The 26,408-nt window shown below is 41.4% G+C and overlaps 1 protein-coding gene across 5 annotated transcripts; it reads left to right on the forward strand.

Annotated features, from left to right (window-relative positions):
* pld2 (phospholipase D2) lies at window positions 1–26,406 on the forward strand. Of its 5 annotated transcripts, none has more exons than XM_061249936.1 (24): window positions 1–97; window positions 3,652–3,779; window positions 4,757–4,884; window positions 5,643–5,785; window positions 6,210–6,297; window positions 6,637–6,702; window positions 7,872–7,930; window positions 8,050–8,295; window positions 9,259–9,402; window positions 10,278–10,361; window positions 10,540–10,618; window positions 10,855–10,965; window positions 12,685–12,882; window positions 12,979–13,150; window positions 14,282–14,400; window positions 14,482–14,595; window positions 14,836–14,940; window positions 16,976–17,064; window positions 17,539–17,652; window positions 17,866–17,915; window positions 18,129–18,263; window positions 22,281–22,434; window positions 23,050–23,167; window positions 23,381–26,406. In XM_061249936.1, exons 1-24 carry the CDS (start codon window positions 72–74, stop codon window positions 23,603–23,605), a joined length of 2,895 nt encoding a protein of 964 aa, XP_061105920.1. In that variant the 5' UTR covers window positions 1–71; the 3' UTR covers window positions 23,606–26,406. The 5 variants fall into 5 exon arrangements, with proteins under 5 accessions (XP_061105920.1, XP_061105922.1, XP_061105921.1 ...); XM_061249938.1 differs by having other exon boundaries at window positions 12,685–12,870; XM_061249937.1 differs by having other exon boundaries at window positions 32–172.
* The last annotated feature ends 2 nt before the right edge of the window (window positions 26,407–26,408 follow it).

A 26,408-nucleotide genomic window follows, 5' to 3' on the forward strand; every position in this document is an offset into this window, starting at 1 on the left:
CAAACCACACAACCAAGAACAAGCGTCTCGAGTCAAATTGAAGAAAAAGTCTGGGAATACATGTCAATAATATGAAGAACAGGAGAATCGGGCGACAGTAAGCATACGCTATAATCACGCATGCGGTCTGGCTTCATGAAGAGAGCGAAATTCAGATGTGTAAAATGAAATGGTGAATATTTGCAATACACAGAAATGTTATGCAAATTAGTTGAAGGCTAAATTTGTCCGTAGAAGTGAAGAAAGGGCGAAAGGACAAGTGGGATAGTTAAATGCGTCACGTAGAGCACTCTACTTCTGTGTTTCTAATGTAAACCCATGGTGATGATGTGGCCACGGGAGGTATGACTCCACTTTTGTGGTTCGATATGGAAAAGTGCAAGAGGCGACAAGGGTGCATGGTTTGCATTTAACTTGCTAAAAGTCGAGAGTTAATGTCACGAATGCGCGCTACTGGGACCATTTATACAAAGAGCAATTCGTATGATGGTGCATACCACTAACATGCTAAATAAAGGATAGAAATCAGCAACTGATAGAAATCATGTGTGACGCGTTTTTTCGGAGATATACGGTAAGCCAGTTTGTCCCCCCCCAACGTGAGTTGCTCGAGATTTTCTTTTTGGAGGATGGGTAACGGGAAAGAAACGATGGGTGTAGCCTTATATTAAGGAGCTTTGTACTGGAAGAAACTTGTCGGAGTTCAAGTTCAAGCTGACAGGCTATATTTGTCTAAGTTCACTTTTAAAGTATCCGCGCTCACTCGGCACCGTAAGTAAAACGTATATTCTTTCTGTGCTTACTTTTTATTCACTTTGTCCCTTGCTTTATCAAAGTGTGTTACGTTAGACTATGAGATAACGACATAACATAGCAAATTAATTGCATATGTTTGATAAAGTAGCTTACATAACTGTAGCTTATTTTATCTATTTTTTGCAGCAACATAACATGTTGCTAATCTCTTTTATTTCGGTATTTAAACACCCTTCTACCACTAGTCCCTGTGGAACTTTGCATTTAAAGGGGTGGGGTGATAAACAGATGGGGAAATGGGTGGAGTGATAAAGAGATGGGGAGAAGAGAGGAGATCAGAATGTTAAACACTTTAGGACTGAATGTTTCACAAGCGCTTCATTCTTCGAGGCAAGAATGTCCAGATGTCGGGACTGTCAGTCTAACTTTTTGCTTTTCACGGACGTTTTATATAGCCTCGGCTATTTTGAGATAATGTTGTGATAAAAACAACGGACCTATGTTAGTATTTAGATTTTTGAAACCTGGGGAATAACGTAGCTTGCCTACCTGCAGTTGCTAAAACAATAACTACTGTAACTATTCATTGAATTAATCGGTGTCTGTACGATTATTTTAGGCTAAGAATCTTTTTTCCAGAATTTCCATAGTTGTTTGGAAATCCATAGGCCTATACGAAGTAGGCTATTGAGTGAGAAATATGTTTCCCGATTTTCCTTCCTGCTGTCAAACTGTCTTTATTGGCGTTTTAAAGTTTAGGAACATAGTGCTGCTACGGTTTAAGACCTGAGCAAAGTGGCGGGCAATATTGAACAGCGTTTTCAAAATATTTGTTTTCTTTCTTTAACAACTTCAAAGCACAAATGACCACACTTCAACCACAAAGTTTTTACACTTGAAAAAACGTTCGTTCATATTGAACGTAATCTGCCAAGCAAACTATCAAGCAATGTTGTGAATATTGTAAACATAAGAGTGCTATACCCATAGCATAGGCCTATAATGACACCCCGATTTATGCTACTCGGTGAAGCAGTTACTCAAACTTACACGTTGATCAGATCGAAGTGCAGCCCTCCAGTCAAGAGATTGCTCCATCTGCAACCTGGTTACCTCGGCATCAATGAACCAACCGCTTCCCACACACTTATTCAACAGCAAAGTATATTCATTCATGCATTCTTCATACAGCCAAGTCTTTTTACTGGTCAATAGCATAATTTCTTCTTTTATTGCTGCTGTATATTCTGATGTTGGGGTGCTTGATTGCATTATTATTCTTGGTTGATATTTATTTAAATATTCTGGCATCTATAGCTCACAGGATGGTAGGCCTACAGTACATTTGTTTTCCAGCACCAGCAATTCTTGCAAGCTGTTGATACTGTTTTTTAAGATCCTTCCCCCTCCATTGTCTCCAGTTCTGTTGAGCTGATACTTAATTGCTCTGCACAGTGCAGGGCTCTTGATAGGATAACACTGCAACCAGGGTTATATTTAGACTTCAGAGCCTTAATCATCTCTACATTGTGTTTTCAGTTTTCTCCTCATCTCTCTTTTTATTTACCTCTGTATCCTTTTCATGTGTTGTTCTTCTTACATTGTTGCATGAGTTTACAATCTAGCCATTTAAGACGGTTTTTGCCATTTCACATAGCTAATGCCACAAGAACATTGATTGCATGTTGGTTATGATAATTTGGGGATAATCATTGTTGGGAAGTATATTTAAAGAATTGTTTCAACTTTTAACTTTGAAGGTTCCTGTATTTGTGTGTAGGAGGGTGTCTAGGAGTACAAGGACGTGTCACTGCAACTCTTGTGTGTTTGTTTCAGTACAATGCTGTGTGTGTGTGTGTGTGTTTCTGTTTGAGGGTGTCTGTGTATGTTTAGTGGGTGCAGCACATGTGATGTCTGGTGCTGAAATGTGCACATTGACAATGGGAGGGGGTCTTTATCTCTTCACTAAACTCCAACACTGAGAAAGCCTGTGTCATTCATGAACAGCCTAATGCTAACAGTCCCCTTCAGGGCAACAATAACTCTTACCCTGACATCAGCATTAGTGTAATAGCCACAGAGGAAGCAATAAAAAACATAATACTGGAAACATTTTAATGAAACCACACAAAAGCCAGAAGTTTAATATATGCCTTTATACACTCATTGGTTTACAAAGTCAATGATATCTCAGTTACACACAAGCGTGCACACAATAAGACAATGACTGAACAAATATCCACTTGTAAAACACGCAGAACTATACACTCAGTGTGCACTTTATTATGTATTTATTAGCCTTATTTTTTTTTAGTTATTGGTATTCTGCTGCTGTAGCCCATCCACTTCAAGGTTCAACATGTTGTGTGTTCAGAGATGCTACTGTCGCCTTCCTGTCAGCTTGAACCAGTCTGGCGATTTCCCCTATGACCTCTCTCATTAACAAGGCATTTTCACCCACAGAACTGCTGCTCACTGTATGTTTTTAGTTTTTTGCACCATTCTCTATAAACTCTAAAACTCTTGCTGTGTGTGAAGTTTCTGAGATCCTCAAACCACCCCATCTGGCACCAACAATCATTCCACAGTCAGAGTCACTTGACATTTCTTCCCCATTCTGACGTTTGGTCTGAACAATAGCTGAACCTCATCACCATGTCTGCATGTTTTTATGCAAAAAGTTAAGTTGCTGCCACATGATTGGCTGATTAGATATGCCAATGTACAGGTAGTGTACAGTGTACCTAATAATGTGCATGTACATGTCAAGTAAAAAAAAAGAGTCACACATTGACCCTCACAGAGTGACTGTGGTATTATATAGTACTTTGAAAGAATGAATCACATGTTGACACTCATGGGATTACCGTGGTAATGTCTAGTCTTCTCCTGCAGTACCATGGCCAATGTAGAGGAAGAGATTTTCGAGGCGACGCATGATCCTGGGCTGATGAGGCGGCGTTTTTCTCGTGGCCACTGCCCCTTGTCACAGGATGAGATGGACGGGCTCACGAAAAACACTGGTCAGTTCTGGTGGCTCTGACTCTTCCCTTTTTTACCTAAAAGTACTGAAATCATCTTGACCTGCTGTCTTTCTGCCAAATGTGATTGACAGTATCCATTTAACGTATATAATTTTGGAATGTTATACCACAACATCAGCCACAACATCAATACCACCTTCTTAAACCAGTTTTTTCATGATTAAAAATGCTTTAAACTAGTATAAGCTTGTCTACAAACACTTTTTATTATATGATATGTGTACTTATATAAGCAGATTATATGATATATTATTATCATTATCTGCGTATATAAGTATGCATATTACATAATTAACAATTAAGTGTGCTGGTTTAAGCAGGTGATTTTAATGTTGTGGCTGATGGGTGTATATATGGGAATGGGTAGTAAAGGAGAGGCAATTATCTGAACGCACTCAAAGTTCCGGTTAGTATTTCTCACACTGAATGATGTTGATCAATGGCTCAAATATTAAAGGTACAATAGGTAATTTCGGCCTTCTAACGGTGAAAAGAGGAATTGCGGCAACAAACACACTCAAACCACAACACTGTTTATCCCGCCCCTTCTCTGTGAATACGTTGATGTTGAAATGCCATTGGCTTTGGCAATTAGAACCCATTTTCAACCGGTGAAATTGAATTATTGTACAGCTATACGATAGCTGAGAGTGCCGCCCCATCAACTGCCTATTTTGAGGACTATGAACACAGGTAGAGAGTGAGTCAACATGTCAGTGAGCCTCTCAATGATAGGAAGGGATTTACAATGGTCTTGTAACAATGTTTTAACACAAAAATTCAACATATTGTACCTTTAAACACCGCTGGCATTGATGTAGTTTCACCAAAATGTCTGTCCTTTTGGGTGGCGCTAGGAGATAGGACCTTGTCATGGCGTACCTCTGTCTGGCTGTGGGGACATTTATGGTTAAATGGTTAAATGGATGTGGTATGGTCCCTGTCCCCCCCTCCAGAAGAGCGTCCCTTCCTGTTGGTCCACCGCTTACATGCTGCAAAGGAGTGGGGCATGCCACTGTTCCTGCAGGGGGCGGCAGTGAGCTGTCGGGTGGAGAGCACTGAGAGATACGCCACACGCTCCAAGGTCAGTATGAGGGCTTGTGCAGGTGTCTATTAAATCATTCATTTCTGAAGACGCCTATGCCTGGCACTTTATGGCCTGACCCCAACCAACCTGACTGGCTCTAACCAAATTTAAAGCCCAAACCCCATAGAGCAATAGCTGAAATAATAAAGCCAACAACACCATTAACTTCTGCCAGCCGTTTACAATGATTGACAACACTGGCCCACAGCAAAGCTCCTAGTTTTTTTGCAGTGTGCCAATGTTCATCTAGCGAATTAAAGAGTCATATTTGAGCTTTCACGCTTTTTATAAACACCTTTTTCTTTTGGTTAAATGTGACGTTAATAAGGTCACTTGCACCTCTCCGCAACAAACAGCACAGGAGCGACATTATCGTTCTTTCAGTATGTGTTTGCATACATTTTATATTTGATTAGAACAGGCTAGCCAGCCGTCTTTAGGATTATTTTTCCTTCCGTTAAATGTGACATAATTTGCTTGTAGAGGATAGCGCTACACTACAAAAACAGGAAGCTTTGCCGCATTGTTGTCAGTCTTTGTTAACAACTGGTGGAAGTGTTGCTATGCTACTGTAAACTTCCAGGTTGGCAACTCATACATGCAGAAGTTTTATAGGCTGGTGCCCAATCTGACCCGACCCGAGTTAAATAAATAGGCCCGATACCCGACAATATCAAATTACACCTTCAGGCCCTGTTGGACTCAGGTCAGAACGCAAGTAAGCCCTTCTGTGTGTCTGGCTTTGCCTCTTCCAGGTGCGTGCGTGCACTCTGTATACAATCCGGCTCACACACGGCCAGTTCAGCTGGACCCTGAAGAGGAAGTATAAACACTTCCAGGAGCTGCACCGGGACCTGTACAAGCACAGAATGATGCTTCATTTTCTGCCTCTGGGGAGGTCAGCTATATCATTTATATGGAGACTTTACATTGGAGAAGCATGTGATGCTGTTTCCAGATGCTAATTGCATTTCCAAATGCTCACCACTGTTTTGATTTTATCAGTGCTGCTACTGCTGTTTTTTAACTGATGTCTACTACTGTGACAGACTCTTGTACTGGACAGTTCTTGTGTAGTTGTGTAGCATGTAATGCCTGTCAGCTCTTAATATGTTTGATGAGGTTTTCATAATCACTGCCGTCACGGATGTGAGGAAGAACGCTGGCTTTATTCTGCGGACTCTGCCATCTCTGCTCTCCCCTCCGCTCACTCACTCTTTCCTCTGCTCTCTGCTCTCCCCTCCGCTCACTCACTCTTTCCCCTGCATGTCATCCTTCCATTTCTGCTCAACCCCCCCAACGCCTCAATCTGTTTCTCTCAGGTTTGCCACACAGAGACAGCAGCTGGCCGCAATGACGGAGGAGATGCCGTCTCTGCACGGGGGAGTCAGGAGAACTTCCAGCAAGCCGGTATCGCATTCACAAATTGACACTGAAATACTGTGGCGTCACAAGTGTACTTTCACACCAACACCCTTGTATATTCTGTTGATCCCAAAGTTACCCCCCGGTTTTTATCTGTCCGCTATATTATGAGTGCCTAATAATGTAAGTGTCACCTGATTTCCATTGGTAGGCACCACTTCATTCATCAGTTATAGCAGATGGTTACAGTTAACGCCCTCACCTGGTTTCTTGGGCCTGAACTTGGGCAAAGGCAAACAGCAGCAGATGCTGTGGGTCTGGGCCCTGATCAGTATGACTGATGCTGACTGTGGGAATCCTGCTCTTTCCACCTGTGCTGTGCAGAAATACCTGGAGGAGTACCTGAATGGTCTGCTGGAGAACTCCTTCTCTAAAAACTACCATGGCATGGTGAGGGAAATATGTGCACTGTCCACTTCTGTTACGTGTGTCCACATTCTCTTTCAATTACACACAAATGCATACACACACTCACACACGTGAACATACGGTACATGCCGACACACAATTACACATACATGTTGCTCACACATACGCACACACACACACACTCAAACACTCTCATGCATAAACCATCTTGCCGATAACTTACAGTGCCCTCCAAAAATATGTTATTGGCAGAGTGACAATTTATTATTTTTGTTATACTTCAGACATTTGGATTTGAGATCAACATATAAATACGACATTACATTACATTAATGCCATTTGGCAGACGCTCTTATCCAGAGCAACGTTCTACAAAGTGCATACTCATAACCAGGGATAAGTGCGCTATGAGACACATATGAGACACAAGTACGGCAGTTTTTGTCTCCCCCATTATCAGCAGTGCGAAATGAAGTTAACGGACAAACTTAGTAAGTACAAACAAACAGTCACTAAAGTCTAATGCTTGGTTGTATGGCCCTATTTGGAAATGCCTTTCTGGGCATTCAATGCAGCCACTTTTCTATCTTCAGTCTCTTCTTCAGCAAGTCAAATGCCTGCTCAGTTGGATTTAAATCAGGTGACAGACTTGGCCAGGCCAAAACTTTCCACTTTTTTCCCATTGATGAATGCTTTGGTTGTGTAGGCAGTGTGATTGCGGTCATTGTCTTGCCGCAGGACGCCTGTTGACGTTGGAGGAATTTACATATGCAGACAAAATGTGTCTGTTCACTTCCGAATTCACCCTGCTGCTGCCATCCTCAGTTACATCATCAATAAACACGAGTGAGCACAAAAACAGCCGTTTCTGTAAAATCGTAAAACATTCTGAATGTGCCATGTACAGTACATGGTATGAAATAAAGGCTGATTGTCTGTACACTCATCTCCAAATCCAAATGCCTTATGTATAAAGCAAACATAAATTTCACTCTACGGTTAACACACTTTTGGAGGGCACTGCATACCTGACCAGAGACCATACACGATAGATGAAAGCAGGATATTATGGAACTATCAGCCTGATTCAGCTGCTTCATGCTGTGGGTAATTGTGTGATCTTGCAACAATCGCTCTCATATTGCAGGTTGTGGCATAAGCTATCTGTGTTGCTCTTGTTCTGATTTCAGCTGGAATTCCTGGATATTAGTCCTCTCTCCTTCATAAAGGATCTTGGGCCCAAAGGCCTGTAAGTTAGCCTGCCTGTGTTCATTGCAGCAGCAATTGACTGATTTATATTTGTTGTCATTTTTATATTTCTGCAGCAGTACCATAATGTCATTGTGTGTGCATGTGTCTGTGTACCAGGGAGGGATTCATTTTGAAACGGTCAGGAGGTCATCGTGTCCAGGGCCTGAACTGCTTCGGTCATCACCAGTTCTGTTTCCGCTGGTCACGGCGCTGGCTGATTGTGAAGGACTCGTTCCTCCTCTACATGAACAGGGAGGCGGGGGTCATTTCGTTTGTCCTCCTCTTTGACCCCGAGCTCAAAGTCCAGGTGGGCCGATGCTACACTGACACCAAGCATGGAGTCTGCATCCAGAACTTTGCTAGGTGAGCAATGCAACCGCCGCATGTGGATGCTTATTAGCGCCTCCGTACGTGGAGGTACAGCATATAACAAAACATGCTTTTTATGCATTCTCAGATTCCGTGATTTGCGTGAAGGGGTCAGCCTTTGGCTCTAGTTCAGGGGTGCGCAGCAAGGGCCATTCCGCTTCAGGATTTTGTGCCAACTTCTGCTCTTAATTATTTAATTTGCGAAATAATGTCTTGATCAAATATTTGTATATGCACCAGCTGCAGACTGCACGTGTAACCTAAATATTTTACTCTGCGAAAGTACAGAAGTGAACTGGCATAATTTCTAGACCTGTCAGAAGAATAAATTTAGGTAATTTGTTGGATCAAAAACCAGCTCGCAGACCAACCCTCCAGGACTGGAGTTGTGTACCCCTGCTCTACTTTATTAGGGTTCCTATAAGCAAAGCTGCTAGAACCCTATTGTTTTTGTTCTGATTTATTTAGTTTTTTTAATTACTTTCCCAGAAACTGAATAGGCAGCAAAAAACTTAAAACGTAATGCTATAAAACTTGGCAGGTATGTTCCTATGCCAACTACTCAAGTTATTGCAATGACGGCTATAAAAGTGCCCTGCTGCATTTACGCACCACAGCCTGTGCCAAAATAAGGACACAAAATTTAACAAAAGTGCAGAACCGGGGTATGTACCTGACTCTAGCCCTGATACTCCTAGCAATACCAAGTGGTACTGTTGGACATTGTATGTACAGCTGTAGACATACATAAATTCAAACATGCACAGTCGGGCTGATAACACTAAAGCTGTCAAGGTTTTTGGGTGTTGATGCTGACACAATAAAACACTGACCATATAAAGTGATAGGATTAAAGTGAGTTTATAAGTGACGTAATGCACAACCCTATATGTTTTGTATGAATGCATATGCAGTTCTACATTCACATTTTTGTGTGTGTGTGTGTGTGTGTGGCAGGACTCTGGTGATTAAGTGCAGCAGCTACAAACAGGCCCAGTGGTGGAGTCATGAGATCCGCAGCCTGGCAGAGCCAAGTGACTTCTTCCAGACACACCGTTTCCAAGGATACGCCCCGCCCCGCGAGGACACGCTCACCAAGTGGTGAGAAGCCGGGCACATGAACATCTCCAGAGAGAAGAGTGTGTGTGTTTGAGTGTGTGTGAGTGTGTGTGAGTGTGTATGTATGTGTGGTGTTGCATGTGTTTGTATGTGTGCATATGCAGGTGTATGTGCTTTCACCAGAATGAGTGTCCAGTGTCCGCTATATTAGTCTGTGTTTTGTGACAAATAAGAGTGCATTTAAAATAGTGATCAATATGGATTTGTGTGCTAATTGACTGCTATATTACCATGGATGTTTTGTAACGATTGACATGCATCTGGATGACAAAAATAAATAAACATACGATACATTTTACATTACATTTTAGTAATTTGGCAGAATAGTTCAAAACTCAATCAAATCAATATTTTTTGTGACCACCCTTCGGCGTTAAAACTGCATCACTTCTCTGAGATATAGAACTGCAGGACAGCGTTGGCTAAGACAATCAGCAGGGAGGTTGTTCCAAGCATGTTGGAGAACTTGCCACAGTTCTTCTACAGACTTTGATTGGCACCTTGCTTCTGATCTCAGACAGCCTTGATCAAGTTCTTATGTAAAAAGTAGTAAATTCCTTACAGTAATATGTAACTTTAAAAAATGTACAAAAATGTCTCTGTAAAATTAAATCTTTTGGAAAATGAATATTTGGAAATCTCAAATGTGTTCTTATATACTAACACACACACAAAAATAAACATATATATATATATATATATATATATATATATATATATATATATATATATATAAAATAAAGTCTTGGGTGCCTAATACTTCTGCACAGTATTGTATGCGTTTTGAATATCTGCAGTGACTGCCAGGCTTGAGTGTTATGACTGAGAGGTGTGTGTATGTGTGTAATGGTGGACAGGTACGTGAATGGCAGTGGCTACTTCGCAGACCTGGCTGTGGCTTTAGACCAGGCAAAGGAGGAAATCTTCATCACAGACTGGTGGTGAGTGGTAGCCCGGCTGTTTTCAGTGTAAAGGGGTGTTTATTATTCACAGAGTACACTGGGATCCAGATAACACATCTCCCTCCCTCTTTTTCTCCCCATGTCTGTCTGTCTGTCTGTCTGTCTTTCTTTCCTTCTATTTCTCGTTTGCACTATGATCTGCTCTGTATTCCTTCAGGCTCAGCCCTGAGGTTCACTTGAAGCGGCCGGCCAAGAGCACATACTGGCGCCTGGACCAGATCCTGAAACGCAAAGCAGTTAGGCCTGCTCACCTTCTTCTCTCATATCTCTCACCTTTCAATCTGTTACTTTTCACATCCTCCACTTTGATTTTTAAATCATTCCTCCGCCTTTCCTTCATTTCGCTCTCTCTCTCTCTCCCGTGCTTCTCCCTCTTCCTTTTCCCTCTCGATGTGTTAAAGACGTCTCTTCCCTCCCTTTCCCCCTGCCCCTGCACTGCTCCCTGCCCCGTCCTGCTGACGCCCCCCTACAGGAGCAAGGCGTGAAGGTGTGCGTGCTTCTGTACAAGGAAGTGGAGGTGGCGCTGGGCATCAACAGCGACTACAGCAAGAGGACCCTGATGAACATGCACCCCAATATCAAGGTACAAATCCCACAATGCACTTATTTTATTTCAGAGGATTTACACACAGAAGCTCCTTCCTTTGAGGGTCAGTGTGTGCAGTTTTATTCCATTTTAATTTATTCAGTCGCCCTCCATATCTGACTATACTGTATTCCCTTCACAAAAATAACACAATTCCCAATAACTTTTTACAGTCTATCTGAATTACACTATTAACACCATGAAGACTGTATGTGGTACAATACTTGTATTCTTTTGGTCTTTTTTCATCATTTGTGCATTTACGTATATTTGTGCCAGATGTATTGGCCTGTGTGGTAATGGCATATGGAGAGATCACTCATGATTCTAAAATAAAACTTTTCCAGAATTAACTCCAGTCAGCGGGTTTTGCCAGCATATGGCTCACATGCACCTGAGTCATGGTCTTTTTTTTCCAAGCGTGTCAAATACAGATGGTTCTTTGTACTTGCAAGGCTAGGTTGACTGGGCAAGTATATGTATATCGTGAGCTTTTTAAAATCCATCTGTGCTTTTGAGGTGCAGAAAACTAACTATACATTTGTATCTGTATCTATTGGAGATTCTGCTTGTATATAAAGTTCTCAGCGGTTTAGGACAGGCCTCCATTTTATGTTCCGCCATGAGCCCTTAGATCCTCTAGTGCAGGTCTTCTTAATACTCACAACCACACTCAAAAGAAAATTGGGGAGCAATTATGCCCCCAAATTATGGAATACCCTACCTAAACATGTTAGAGAGGTAGCCTCTGTTGACATTTTTAAACGACACCTAAAAACATCTCTTTTTATTGCCTGTGGTGTTTTCGGTCTAACTAATCCAATCCTCCCCCCCCCCCCCCCCAAACAACCAACATGTGTCTAGATAAGAACAAAAAGCTGGTGCCTGACATAGAGCTTGTTTTTGTAAGCCTACAGTAAGAACATTCTATAAGTTTGGAGGTCGTTGGATGTCTGGTTTTTCTTATTTTCCATATCTTGCTTTTGACTGTGAGTTATATCTAGCAGCTTATTTTCTTGCTTTTCACTTTGAGCTATGTCTAGCAGTACTGTTTTCAGCACTGTTATTCTTTTCTCCCTGTTTTTATTTTGTATACAGTGTTCTGTTACAACACAATCGGTTCCCGCAATCAGTGTCGTCCCACTCGAGGGAGGCACAGGGGAAAGGCCCCAAAGTGTCTTGTTTGTTGTGTGGATATATTTCAACAATTACCGTGTTTACTTTATTTCTGTATTCTTTTATTCACAATCTCAAAATTGTCTTTATAATTATTTTTAATTGCCTGAATGTGAAGCACTTTCAGCTACATTTTATGTATGAAAGGTGCAATATAAATAAAGCTTATTATATTATTATTATTATGTATATATATTGTATGTATTCCTGGATAAGGGGGTGTAGGCTAAGTAAGCACATGTGAAAAGATTATTTCAGTGCCCAAAGCAATTTGTTGTTGATACTTTCTGTGGCACGAAATATTAAGGTAGATTTGCATACTCACAAAAACCATCAGGTGTGACACACTTGGCAACCCAGCACCCTACAATGTGTAAATGTTATGTAATATGTAAGTATCATTGAATATCACTAAAATGGGGTAGAAAACATATATTTAAGCTGAACAATCTGTTGATCATTTAGTCTCTCCCTCTTTCTCACTCTCTCTCTCTATCTGTCACATCTGTACCTTCTGTCCCTCTGTTCTTCATCTCCCAGGTGATGAGACATCCTGACCACGTCTCCTCCATTGTCTTCCTCTGGGCACACCATGAGAAGATGGTGGCCATCGACCAATCGGTGGTATTTATAGGCGGGATTGACCTGGCCTTTGGGAGGTGGGATGACTGCCTCTACAGACTGACTGATATGGGAGACTCAGAATTACCCAATCACAATCCAGAGGTGGGGCCAGAGGTGCAGGCCATAAAATTGTGCCATATAGTTGCTCATTACAGTGCCCTTGTGTGGAAGGGTTTGAATCCTCTGACCTTACCTCTCTGTCCATTGCAGGCTGGTGACAAAGTTGATGAAGGCGCTAATGGGTCAGCATGCCGGCCCCCGACTGCAAAGCCAGAGCCTGTGGACGCAGAAGACTTGACAGCTAACAGTCTCTTGTGGTTGGGGAAAGACTACAGCAACTTCATCAACAAGGACTGGGTCCAGCTTGATCACCCCTTTGAAGGTTGTGGGTTTGTTTGTATTCATGAGGTTCTCATGTTGGCTTTAGTCTAAACTGGTTATTTTTCAATTGAGAAGTTACATGAACAGACCCTTTTTTTTCTTGGCTTACTTTTATTGCACGTCTGGCCGACATATTTTGTAGAAATATAAGATTGTTTTGCAAATTATTCAATACAGACATATGTATGGAACCAAAAATACCAGGTTATGAAGCTAGACTGTTTTCTGACTTTTTAAGTTAAGTATTTTATAATCCATTCAGCTATTTTTGAGAAAACGATCTATTTGCCAGGATTATACCAAAGCAAATGTTGTCTTGAACTATTGTTATTGTTACGTAATTTGTGAATTGCTTGGTCATTTCAGTACCAAACTAATTGTTTGGGGTTTCCTACCCTTTACAACAAGATATAGTGTTTAGTATTCAGGTAATGGAGAGTTTGGGAATATTGCTGCGTTTGCATAGCAGAATGAATACACAGACATGCGTAAAACATGCAATGAGCGTTTGGGTTGCAAGCAAATCTTTGTCCGACATAAATCTGCAGAATACACTAAGCTTTCACCACAGGGATGGGCTGTATTGCTGTAAAACTATGTTTTTAGCTTATCCTGTGGATATTTATTGGGCTGCTATGCATACATGCCTGTAGGATACTTCAATATCAGAGGACAGTTTCTTTTAGAGCATGTGTGGGTTGAAGTTTGGTGGTACAGCCAACATCATATTGCTTTCAGTCTGTGCATATTCTGATATTGTACTATTGTCAATAGTTTTATGCTCGTTTGCCTCCTAAGCCCATGTCTATGTCGTATGAGGTGGTAACAGACAATTACAGGATTTGGTCTTGCTATAGATAAACCTGTTATTTTACTGGCTAATGGGCTCTGGTTAAAAGTTCCATTTTAAATTAGATGCAGGTTGGTTAGAAAGCATGAGGGAGGGTAATCCTTTTTGGAGAGCTTTTTGGACATTTTGGGCATGCTTTATAAAAACATACTAGCACAATTGAAGGAAAAAGTACATTTTGACCTCAGCTTGTCTTTACTTGAAGTTGCCCTTATGTGGTGTAACAAAAAAAGTAACCCCAAAACTTGTTCTAAATGTTTTTATTGTCGTTCACGCTCTCAGACAACATTGACCGCTCCCAGGTGCCTCGCATGCCCTGGCGTGACCTGGCTGCAGTGCTTCATGGGAAAGCAGCTAGGGACATGGCCCGTCATTTCATACAGCGCTGGAACTTCACCAAGGTAATGGGATTTAGAAGTTGCTGGACACTAACTTTGAATAAATGGTGCTGGCATTACATTCTGTGTTGTGTCTTTTTATAGATTTTCAAGAACAAGTACAAAGACAACTTCTTCCCCTACTTGCTGCCAAAATCTCATTCTACCGCAGACTCACTGCCTTTCACTGTACCAGGGACCAGTAAGGCCTCTGTGCAGGTATACTGCACACGCATACACACACATGCGTGCACACGCATGTGCACAAGCAGACACATACACGCACGTACTTTTGCAATGTTCAGTTCTCATTATCTCCTCATTACAGAGCTGATAGCAACATACTGCACTGACACAAATTCTCTCTTCTCCCAATCTCACTTTCTTTTCACGCTTGCTCACCCCTACCCCTCCTTTTGGGATACCTCTTCTGTTTCTCTCTTTCCCTCTCCCACTCAGGTTCTGCGCTCTGTGGACCGTTGGTCAGCTGGGACGTGCGAGAGCTCCATCCATAATGCCTACATCCATACCATCGAAAACAGCCAGCACTACATCTACATCGAGGTGAGGGTGAACACTGTCTGTCCCAAACCCAAAACCTACTCCAGCGCCACTTCACCAGCGATTACCCTCATCCTGATGGGGCGACATCGCTCAGGCAGTAAGAACAGTCGTCTGGCAGTTGGAGGGTTGCCGGTTCGATCCCCTGCCTGGGCTGTGTCGAAGTGTCCCTGAGCAAGACACCTAACCCCCAAATGCTCCTGATGAGCTGGTCGGCGCCTTGCATGGCAGCCAATCGCCGTCGGTGCGTGAGTGTGTGTATGAATGGGTGAATGAGAAGCATCAATTGTACAGCGCTTTGGATAAAGGCGCTATATAAATGCCAACCATTTACCATTTGATAACAGCGTGGCACTGCGGACTGTTTCAGTGCAGGGGCTCACATACGTTAACCTTGGTGAAAATGAGCACTAGCAAAGAAAAAACATCTCTTTACATTTCAAGTTAAGGTGGGCGATTCTTACATTGAATACACAAAATGAGCTTCAAACACTTTTAACTCTGAAGTCTTAATGTCACTGATGCATGTTAAAATAATTGGCATACATGTAGCATACAAGCTAATGACTCTGCAGTATTTATTTTGTACAAATAAGGTCTTTCTCATGCTATAAAAGAGAGAATTCTTGACTCAGCATTTTAGATTAAAATCGATTACACAAGTTTAAATTTCTTTAATTATTTTCATCACATTTGTATGTAAATATAAATGTGGCTGTTCATATTTAAGATGATTTTTGTTACACTGATCACTGGTAGATTTGCTGTTCCTGCTTTACCTTTGTGGATCACTGGGGTCAATTATTGTATTTTCTGATGTGTGAAATATGTGGGTGGGTACCCTGGAATAGAATGTATTCAAAGTTTGTTTCAGCATTAACTGTGTTTTACTCAGTGTACAGCGAACTTTAAAAGTATACACGTCACCCTAACATGAATCAAATCCTGGATTATTTGAAGAGAGGCTGAACAAAATCTTCAAAAAAGAAAGAAAATGGTTGGAGGGCGTGTTCTAAAACAGAGAGCACCGTCAGGGCCATTCTCTTTGGAGTCTCTGAATCTGAAAGTGTCCAGGGAGATCATCAAAGTGAAGGAAAGGATTATGAGCAACCTTTCTGATAGTCTGTCAGCAACAGGATACGTTGTCCGTGACAAAAATCTGAAGCGGACGCACTTTTCTGAAGACATAGCACTCTCCCAGTAATGCTGGCACAGTTGTGTTGCTGAAACTGTTGTATTACTGAGAGATTACTTTTCCCATCACCCCCAGCACATTTTACTCAAACTGTAATAGCACTAAAGAAGCCAAATGTGGTCTTTGGTAACCTTTTGGGAAAAAAATGACCCAAGATTACTTATTTGCCTTTGATAAAATATAATATAATCTGTACTAACATTCATTCATTCATTCATTCATTCATTCATTCATTATCCTAACCCGTATCCTGAACAGGGTCGCAGAGGGGGCTGGAGCCTATCCCAGCATACATTGGGCGAAAGGCAGGTCATCGCAGGGCACACACACCATTCACTCACACACTCATACTCACAGGCAATTTAGACTCTCCAATCAGCCTAACCTGCATGTCTTTGGACTGTGGGAGGAAACTGGAGTACCCGGAGGAAACCCACACAAACACGGGGAGAACATGCAAACTCCGCACAGAGAGGCCCCGGCTGACAGGGATTCAAACCCAGGACCTCCTTGCTGTGAGGCGGCAGTGCTATCCACTGCACTACCCGTGCCGCCCTCTATTAACATTTGTTAGTAAAAATTCATATTTTTGCTGATGTGATATGCTGATGTCCCATCCTTGGATCTAGATAAACCTCATATAAGGAGGGGGTGATCTACTGGACTACTTTACACTTCACTACTTTATTACTCCAGAGTGGGCCAGGGTGGTGTGCTATGAACCCACAGAACTTATTTCCCATGTCCCATACACCAAAGTGAATGCAGTTTATCTGCACAGTGTGCATTTTGTGCAGTTTGGCACCGGTCAGATGTTAACTCTGTGTCTGTGTCTGTGTGCAGAATCAGTTCTTCATCAGCTGTGCAGACAACAAGAGCGTGCACAACGGAATTGGGGATGCCATCGTGAAAAGGATCCTAAGGGCTCACAGGTCTGTTTGTCTGCCTTTCTTGATTCATTATTATGTCACAGTTCATCCAAATAATTGGAGATCAGTGTAATTAACAGATATAGTAACAATTTTGAGGAACAAGAGATTACACATTCAGTAATAAAGCGCAGTTAACACTTGCGATGAGATAAAATATGAGAGTAATAATAAAAACCGAGTGAAATGAGATAAAATCTATAGTAAGAACTACAATTCTCTTTTATAGGCCATGTATTATCTGTAGGTGCCACTTGCTTTATATCCAGGTGTGGCATTCTCATATTACTCTGTCACCTGTTCTGAAATATATGTGGAAGGTTGGATCGAAGGTTAATACGTATCCCACTGTGCCGGCGATATCTCTGCCTATTTCTCCCTTCTTATCTCAAATAATCCCCCTCTCTCTATTTCTCTTGGCCCCTGTCCCACTCTCTCTGCCATTCTCACTTTCCCTCTGTGCTCTCTCTTCCTCAGCGAGCAGCAGACATACCGAGTGTATGTGATTGTTCCCTTGCTGCCAGGGTTTGAGGGTGACATCAGCACAGGTGGCGGAAATGCGATTCAGGCCATACTGCATTTCACCTACAGGTCAGGGGGCTACACACACACACACACACTGAGGCAGTCACACACACACACGCATGCATGAGCGCACACATTCATGCGTGCACTCGTGTACACGCGCACACACGCATATGCATACACACAGACAAGACAAGCACACCCATGCACAGGCATATACAGTACACATTTGAAACATGGCAGTAGAACTTGTGTGCCTTTGTGTCTTTGTTGTTTTAGGACGATGTGTCGAGGGGATTTCTCCATCCTGGCAAGACTGAAGGAACAGAGTTAGTCTCCTCTCCTTCCCATGCAGGCCTCCTGTACATCCCCCACTCATGTTGGACTGCTATATATACATAAACATGGACTTCTTTTGACAAATATATTTCACAGAAATATTTGCAATATCCGAAAGCAGCAACGATGTGATTGTTTACCCATATATTGTGAAGTGCTGTGATATCTTGGTAATGGTTAGGGTGCGTCCCTCTCTATCCCAGTGCAAGACCAGTGGACCCAGTACATCTCATTCTGCGGGCTTCGCACTCACTCTCAGCTCTCCCAGTGCCCTGTCACCGAGCTCATCTACGTACACAGCAAGGCTCTCATCGCAGATGACCGCTGCTACATCATAGGTGAGGTGTCTCAATCTCCATCAACCGTGCAGTGTGACAGTCAGTCACTGTCATGTCCAAACGGATCAGCAGTCCCAATAAACTGTCATCCATGTAGTCAGCGTTCAGAAATATAGCCACACATACGGCATAAGCCTTCATGCTTCATAACAGTCGGTTACAGTCATGCGTGCAGTGTATAAATCATAATTACAGGCATCCATGAAATGTAAGTCACAATTACTGTCATTCACAATTGGTGTCAGTACTGTAACAACCTTCAAAAATTCTTGCACAGACATAAGCATCGGTTGTACCATACAGTAGTTAATGTTTTTACACTTTCAAAATAATAAAAAAAGGAAAAAGGCCCAATGCAAAAGTTTGGGAACCCTGTCAGTTAGAACTTTGTAACTCCTCCTCAGGCAACTATAACAGCTTCTAAACGCTTCCTGTAGTCAGCTAAGAGTCTTTCAACTCTTGCTTTTTTACTTTTTACCCATTCTTCCTGGCAGAACACCACTAGCTCAGAAATATTCTTCGGCCTCCTTGCATGTATGCCATGTCCACAGATTTTCAATAAGTCTGGGGACTGTGGTGGCCATTCTAACACCTTTCCTGGGGGTACTTCATGGTTGATTTTGAGGTATGCTTTGGATCATTGTCATGCTGGAATACCCAACCTCTCTTCAACCTTCGAACATTAGCCTCTAGAAATTCTTGATATTTAGTGGAATCCATTCTTCCTTCCACTCACACAATATTTCCTGTGCCCCCAGCTGCCACACAACCCCAAAGCATGATGGATCCACCTCCATGCTTCACTGTTGTTATTCTCTATAAAGGCTTTACCCTTTTTCTTCTTCTTTGGTGGTGGCCAAAAAGTTCAATTTTGGTTTCATCAGTCCAAAGCATATTGTTCCAAAAGGCTTCAGGCTTTTCAATGTTTTCTTTTTCATACTTCAGACACTTAATTTTGTGTTGAGGTTGTTCTTTCTGGCAACTCTGCCATGTAGGTCTTTGTTGTTTCAACTATGTTGTATTGTTGTCCTCTGAACAGCTAGACCTGTGTTTGCTACTCCTTTTTTGCAGCTCCTTTGCAGTGATGTGTGGGTTCTTCTGAGCATTTTTTGCCAGGCATTGGGCCATTATATCTGAAATCTTTTTTGGTCTTCCAGACCTTGCCTTGACTTCAACTGTTCCATTTATCTTCCATTTTCTAATAATTTTTCTGACAGTGAAAATAGGAAGTTTGAAACATTGACAGTTTTTAGAGAAATTAACCATCTTCATTCTGAAATCTTTGGACAACTGTTTAGAGAAACCCATGGTTGTTGACACCAGACAGAACAGCCACTGCATTTGGATACTTGAGAAGGCATGGAGTTACTTCCGAATAAAAAGTTCAGCCCTGAAATTCTACTCACCTGACTCTTTGAAGCCCTCACAAGTAAATCACCTGGGTCTGGGCCTTAGTAATAATCTTTTTAAAAAGTAACACATAATCCAGTAAACAAGTAAACAGTAAAAAATGAAAATAAAAGGCAATCTAGCTTCAAAATTAGAGAACATGAGAAAGGTCTCATGTTTAACTCTGTACCATTTAGAGTTCAGGTTTGCTTTCGATCACATACAGATTAATTGTAACAGACATTTAAACCAGACATTAAAATTTGCTGGTCAGTTTGATTTGATTCAAATGTAAAGCAATAGATTAATAATGGATTAATAACTGTATAGCACTTCTAATCACAGTGAATAGGGGGAAACACACATCAGCTACCAGCAGTATCTACCTTGCTGATGCACAGCAGCCATTTTGTGCAAGAACACTCACTACACATTAGTTTTGGTGTTAGAAAATTATTGAGCAAATTAAATTGGAGGACAGGTTGAGAGCCAGGTTTGGGCAATTCTTCTAGAACACTGAGGAACCCCTTACCCTTTTTGACACCTTAAGAACATTGAACAACTCTCATCACTTACACTAATCTAAATTTTTTTTAGCTCTGCTCCATCTTATAATGATGAGATTACTTTAAAAACTTTATAATTATTATATTCTATGAGGTTGAGGTCAATTCAGTGTCAATTCAGTCAGTTCAAGAAATTGTGTTGAATTGGCAGTGATGCCTCACAAGAAAGGGGTTCCAAGTTTGAGTCCCAGTTGACCAGGGTATTCTCTGCATGGAGTTTGCATGTTCTTCCCATGTTCACGTGGGTTTCCTTCTGGTACTCTGGTTTCCTCCCACAATTGAAGGACACGTACAGTCATGTGAAAAAATTTGGACACCCTATGGAAAATTGTGTTTTTTTAAAAACATTTTTAGACATATGGATATTTAATATCAGTTTTAACAAAACTGAGAGATTCAAGAAATATAACTAAACAAGTAAAACTGAAGAAAATCCTTTTTAAAACATTCTGTAAAATGTAATAAAATAAAAATGCAATTTCTGGTGAGGAATAAATTAGGACACCCCCACATTTTTTCCCACCTAAAATGGCTGAAATCACACACAGGTGTATCACATCACGTGCACATGATTAGAACATTGTTACTCAGCATTTTGAAGGAGGCTTGCCCTATTTAAACCTCAGACATTTAGTTTGGTGTGCTCCTGACTGTTGACATGAGAGTGAACCCCATGGTGAGATCGAAAGACCTGTCTGAGGCCTTCAGAAAGAAGATTGTAGCAGCTTATTGTTAGCTTAGCAAGATGCTAAAAGAAGTCTCAAAAACCCCTAAAATGTCATCACGGGACCTACAGCAGGCTCTGGCGACTGTTGATGTGAAAGTGCATGCCTCTACAATCAGAAAGAGACTGCACAAGTTTAACTTTCATGGGAGGTGTGCAAGGAGGAAACCTTTACTCTCCAAGAGAAACATTAAGGCCAGACTGAAGTTTGCCAGAGAGAACATGGACAAAGACCAGGACTTCTGGAATAATGTTCTTTGGACAGATTTTGAGTCTAAAATTGAATTATTTGGACACCAGAACAGAGGACATGTTTGGTGCACACCAAATACAGCGTTCCAGGAAAAGAACCTCATACCAACTGTGAAGCATGGAGGTGGAAGTGTCATGGTTTGGGGATGCTTTGCTGCAGCAGGACCTGGCCAGCTCACCATCATAGAATCTATCATGAATTCTACAGTGTACCAGGGGGTGCTTGAGGAACATGCGAGACCATCTGTAAAGAAATTTAAGCTGAAGCGGAACTGGACCCTGCAACATGACAATGACCCAAAACATACCAGTAAATCCACCAACGACTGGCTGAAAACTAAGAAGTGGAGAGTCCTGGAATGGCCCAGTCAAAGCCCAGATCTTAATCCCATTGAGATGCTGTGGGGTGACTTGAAATGGGCTCTACATGCAAGAAACCCCTCAAAAATCTCACAGGTTAAAGAATTCTGCGTTGAGGAGTGGGGCAAAATTTCCTCAGACCGATGTCAGAGACTGGTAGATGGTTACAAGAAGCGTCTCACTGAAGTTATTTCAGCCAAAGGGGGTAACACTAGGTATTAGGGGGTAGGGTGTCCTAACTTTTTCCTCAGTTAGAATATGCATTTAGGTTGATGTTTTTTGTTTAATGAGTAAAACAAGGTTAATTTTTGTTGTTTACCTGCAATTAGATCACTTTTTTTTCCAGAGATAAATAAAAACAATATTAGACATCAAGATGTGATCATTTCTTAATGAATAACTGAAGATTTATTTCCTCATTCTTTCACATGACTGTAGGTCTATAGATTAAAATTTCCCTCCCTGGTTAACTAGCACATCTACAAAAATATTGTGTATTGACCTTGTCAAATAAAAGATAATATTCAGTGGTATTTTGTAATTGATTCATTGAATTGTCATTAATTTCTTGAGATTGAATGTGGAATGTGAAATGGAACTGTTCCCAACCCTGATCTTGATTTTCTACTGCCCACTATCACCTCCAATCTTCACCTCATCTTGTCCTTCTGTGGCTACAATCCTGCATTCCACAAATCTTTCTCATTAATCCCTCCCCCCCCCCAGGTTCTGCCAATATAAATGACCGCAGCATGTTAGGCAGTCGGGACAGTGAGCTGGCAGTGTTTGTGGAGGACGAGGAAAGGGTCCCATCCCGCATGGGTGGAGTGGAGTACCAGGCTGGGCCCCTCACCCTGGCCCTGCGCATGGAGTGTTTCAGGTCAGGAGTCACAGAGTGATGCACACCCACAAAAGCCATTTGCACGCATGTATGAACAGTCGAAACATACAAAACCTATACATGACTGCCCATGTTGGACCCCCTATTGACCTCACACTTTTTACTAAGTCACATATTGTTCATGTTATGTGACATTACCATAGGCAACTGATCCTCAAAATATTTGTAGTATAAGGAATTACACCCACACTCAGTCACTGTGGGTTTTTAACATTCTGACAAGTGTTCTGTTTGACCAAGAATATTCATATGATACGAGAGATTCCTTGACAGATGCCTCCATCTTTTCAACAAGTAGCATCATAAAGCCTTCCGGATATTAAATCTGTGCGAAAAACGGGGTAAATGGAATGAAACTGCTGAGATGTGTGCTGTATAAGAGCGCACTCACAATACAGATATCATACAGTTGATATGGTTCCTGTGATCTATTTTTGTGATTGCAAATTATAAGGGTTTTGGAGTATGTATTGGCAGCTGTGCAAGTACATGTGTCTGTTTCCAAGGGAACCATCTCACAATATCAGTTCTGCACGTACGTAAGCTAAGCGTTTCATAGATTTTTATTTTTTTTTATCCCCCCCCCCCCCCCAGAGTTCTCTTGGGCGTAGAAGCAGATTCCAGCATTGACATTCAGGATCCCATCAGTGATGAGTTTTTTCAGACAGTTTGGAACAAGACTGCGCAATCAAATGGCAACATTTATGACATGGTAAGAGTTGGAAAGAAAAAGAAAATACAACCAGTTGCAAAAATGCACTGGTGGTAACTATACACCTGGCACTTGTTTGTCTGCTTTCTCCGACCTCCAAAATCTTCTTCCTTCTTCTTTACCCTTTTCCTCAAACTCCTTCCATTGTCCATTCCCTTTCCCCCTCCTCGTGTTTCTCACATCTGCCTTTCTTCCCCCCCACCTGTTCCTCAGGTTTTCCGCTGTCTGCCTTCCAACTCAATCCGCAATCTGCGTGCCTTGAGGGAGCTCTCCACCGTCAAGCACCTATATCAGACCGACCCAGAGCAAGCCAGGAAGGAGCTGGAAGCTATCAGAGGGCTGCTGGTGTACTTTCCCCTCGACTTCCTGTCCGAAGAGTATCTCCTGCCCCCAATCAGCAGCAAAGAGAGAATAGTTCCTATGGAAGTCTGGACCTAAGTGGAAACGGCAAGCTGGTATAGCATAGTGCTCGTTATGAGCTATAATGGGTTCTGTTTTCTTAATAACTTCAATGTCTTCATTTACGTGAGACATCTAACACTAGCTGCTCACATCTCCCACCATTGAGAATAAGAGATTAAGACCCAGCTAACCTGCCATTAAGGTCAAGAGGGCATTTAGGGTGTAAAACCACTGATACGTGCTACCATCTTGGAAAATATTTCCACAGATTTAACAAGGTTTTTATAGTTGAAGAATAATACACTTAAAAAATAATAGTAATAACAACCATAGTATTGGCATAGAATATTTTGTTGTAACCATATATATTCATTTTAGGAAGTAGCGTATATACAATATTCCAAATGATCTTTGTGAGTACCCCTGGCCAGATGACAGGACTGATATAATGAGGAGAGGTCAGACCACTGTTTTTATGTCCTCTGTCTGTTCAGAATCAGAAAGGCATGAGACATCACTAAGCAATAGAGTGAATCTCCATTTTTTCTACAGCAAATGAACACTTATTGTACAGTATGTGGTAGCATCTGTGGGGAAAAAAAGTCAGCGGACTGCACTTAGCACATTTTCAATCATCTTATTCTTTTATATGACAGCATTAACTACAGCTGATTAATTTACCATTTATTACACTTAATGCTGTGGTCTTACTCAGCATGTAGTTGACACTAATTTTTGCCAGTGTTAGCCCTGCCTTTGGCACATCATGTCAGTCATTACAGTATACACTTAACTGGGAGCTGTGAGAGAGTGGAAGGGAAGGAGGGATCAGAAGTCAAGTGCTTCAGAAAAGAGAGGAACATAACGTACCATTACGGCTGCAAGTATGTGGGTGGCTAGCTTGCCTCCTCTCGCTTTCTCTCTCTCTCTGTCTCTCTCTTTCTCTCTCTCTTTCTCTCTCTCCCTCTCAGTCCCTCTCAATGCAGTGCCAGCAAAACTGTCAGAACATTTGTGGTTGTTATGGTGACGGATATAAAGAGCTGACTACATTGTGGCGGAGAGTGGAATAGAGGGAGAGAGAAAGTGTGAGCAAGAAAGATGGGCAGAGAAAGAGTGAAGAAGGATGGACTGAACGATGAGGGTTGGAGTGAACACTAGGAAAGGAGAAGATGGAAAAATGTAGAGGGTGCAGGCTGTGAAATAAAGGGAAATACTGGGCTGGGAGGTAAAGAGGGTGAATAAGGTAGGAGAGAGAATGAGGGGGTGTTGCTGTGCACTGATCCTTGCGTATTTTTCTACCATCACCGTGGCAACCAAGTGAATTATTATTATGTAATACTGTTGTCACTGGTCCAGAACTTTCCATTCTATGTTCATAAGACCAGGGAGTGGGAGAGGGGTATATGAAAATCTATTTTCAATCAAGGAAAGAGATTGTTGTGGTGAACCAGTTTGTATGAGGAGAGGTTTGGGGGGTGTATTATAGGCAGGAACAGAGACAGAGAAAATGGCTAATACATTTGATGGATAGGCAATGAACAACAACAAAAAAAGAAACATGGATGTCACTAAATAGGATGTTAGTGCATTACGGATTGAGACTCCCTGTTATGACACCACTCTTCCAACAAGGGAGTCAAACTGACACTTTTTTTGGAGGTGATAGTTTTTTTTTTTGCTTTGTTATAGAATATAGCATACATGCTAGAATGGGTGACCACAAAATAGATTAAATTATAGGTGTTGCTCAATCCACTGAACAACAATCTTGAGATTTGTGGTTGGAGACATTGTCATGTTAAAAGACACCCCTTGGAGCAGGACAGAAATGCCTTAACAATGTGGGAATGCAATCACTCCAGTACCATTAAGTAACAACATTGACCTTGCCTTCAAAAGTTATGAGATCTCCCAAATCATGCCCAGAAAATGCACTCCGCCTCATTACAGACTGACCAGAGTTCTAGAACTTTTGTGTTTCCATTTTTTTCCAACTACCTGTTGCAACTACCTGTTGCTTTCAGGCTAGGAGTATAGAAAGAAGCAAACACCACACCACAACGTCCAATATAATTTTTAAAGCAAGTCATATACAGCCCAAAGACAATAAAGAAGAATTACTCAATATCCTTGACTATGTAGATTGTACTTCACTTATACATTATTGAAGATGGACCCTCTGGATACATCTGTTCTTGTATTTAGGCAGGTACAAATGAGCTTCACAGTAGCTTCAGCATTCTTTTCATAGGTCAATGAACCACGGATCTACTGTGCTACTGCATAACTGGGGGGTGTACATTTACCATACGATACCACTTAAATATTTACGTAGGCCTATCCTATTATAACATCCTAAGTTACATGGTATATTAAATTAAAAATATTTCTACATATGCTTTTTGTATAGGCCTACGTATAGATTGTGTGTAGATAATTAATTGTAATTGTAATTGTATTGTGAAGCATGGAAAGTGTATTACGTAGTATGCCAATTTCCTTGTGATTTTGATGTATAATGACATATTGTAGCGTAGCCTACTGTGCCATTTATATAAGCTGCATTGCCATTCTTGTACGCTTGGCCTCTGATATGTGCTTAGCAATCATAATGAGTTGTTCACCTAAATGCATGGTTGTACATTAGAAAATAACGTAATGTTTAATAGTTAAACTCCTCAGTTTGAAAGGTTTCAAAGCTTTCAGGGGTGGGAATCTGACACTGTTTGATGTAAAGGTAACACAGATAATGCAAATGTATAGTGATACTTAAGAAATTCCAGCATTTTTTTTTATTACTTTATTTTTCAAAGAAAATAAAGCATACATGAATAAAATT

Source organism: Conger conger, chromosome 7, assembly GCF_963514075.1.
Source record: "Conger conger chromosome 7, fConCon1.1, whole genome shotgun sequence".
Taxonomy (NCBI): Eukaryota; Metazoa; Chordata; class Actinopteri; order Anguilliformes; family Congridae; genus Conger; species Conger conger.

Coding starts and splice junctions, on each gene's coding strand:
- pld2 (XM_061249936.1), top strand. CDS start 72: ATGAAGAACAGGAGAATCGGGCGACA. Junction 10,362..10,539: donor ATCTTCATCACAGACTGGTG/GTGAGTGGTAGC, acceptor GTATTCCTTCAG/GCTCAGCCCTGAGGTTCACT. Junction 14,941..16,975: donor AGCACTACATCTACATCGAG/GTGAGGGTGAAC, acceptor GTCTGTGTGCAG/AATCAGTTCTTCATCAGCTG.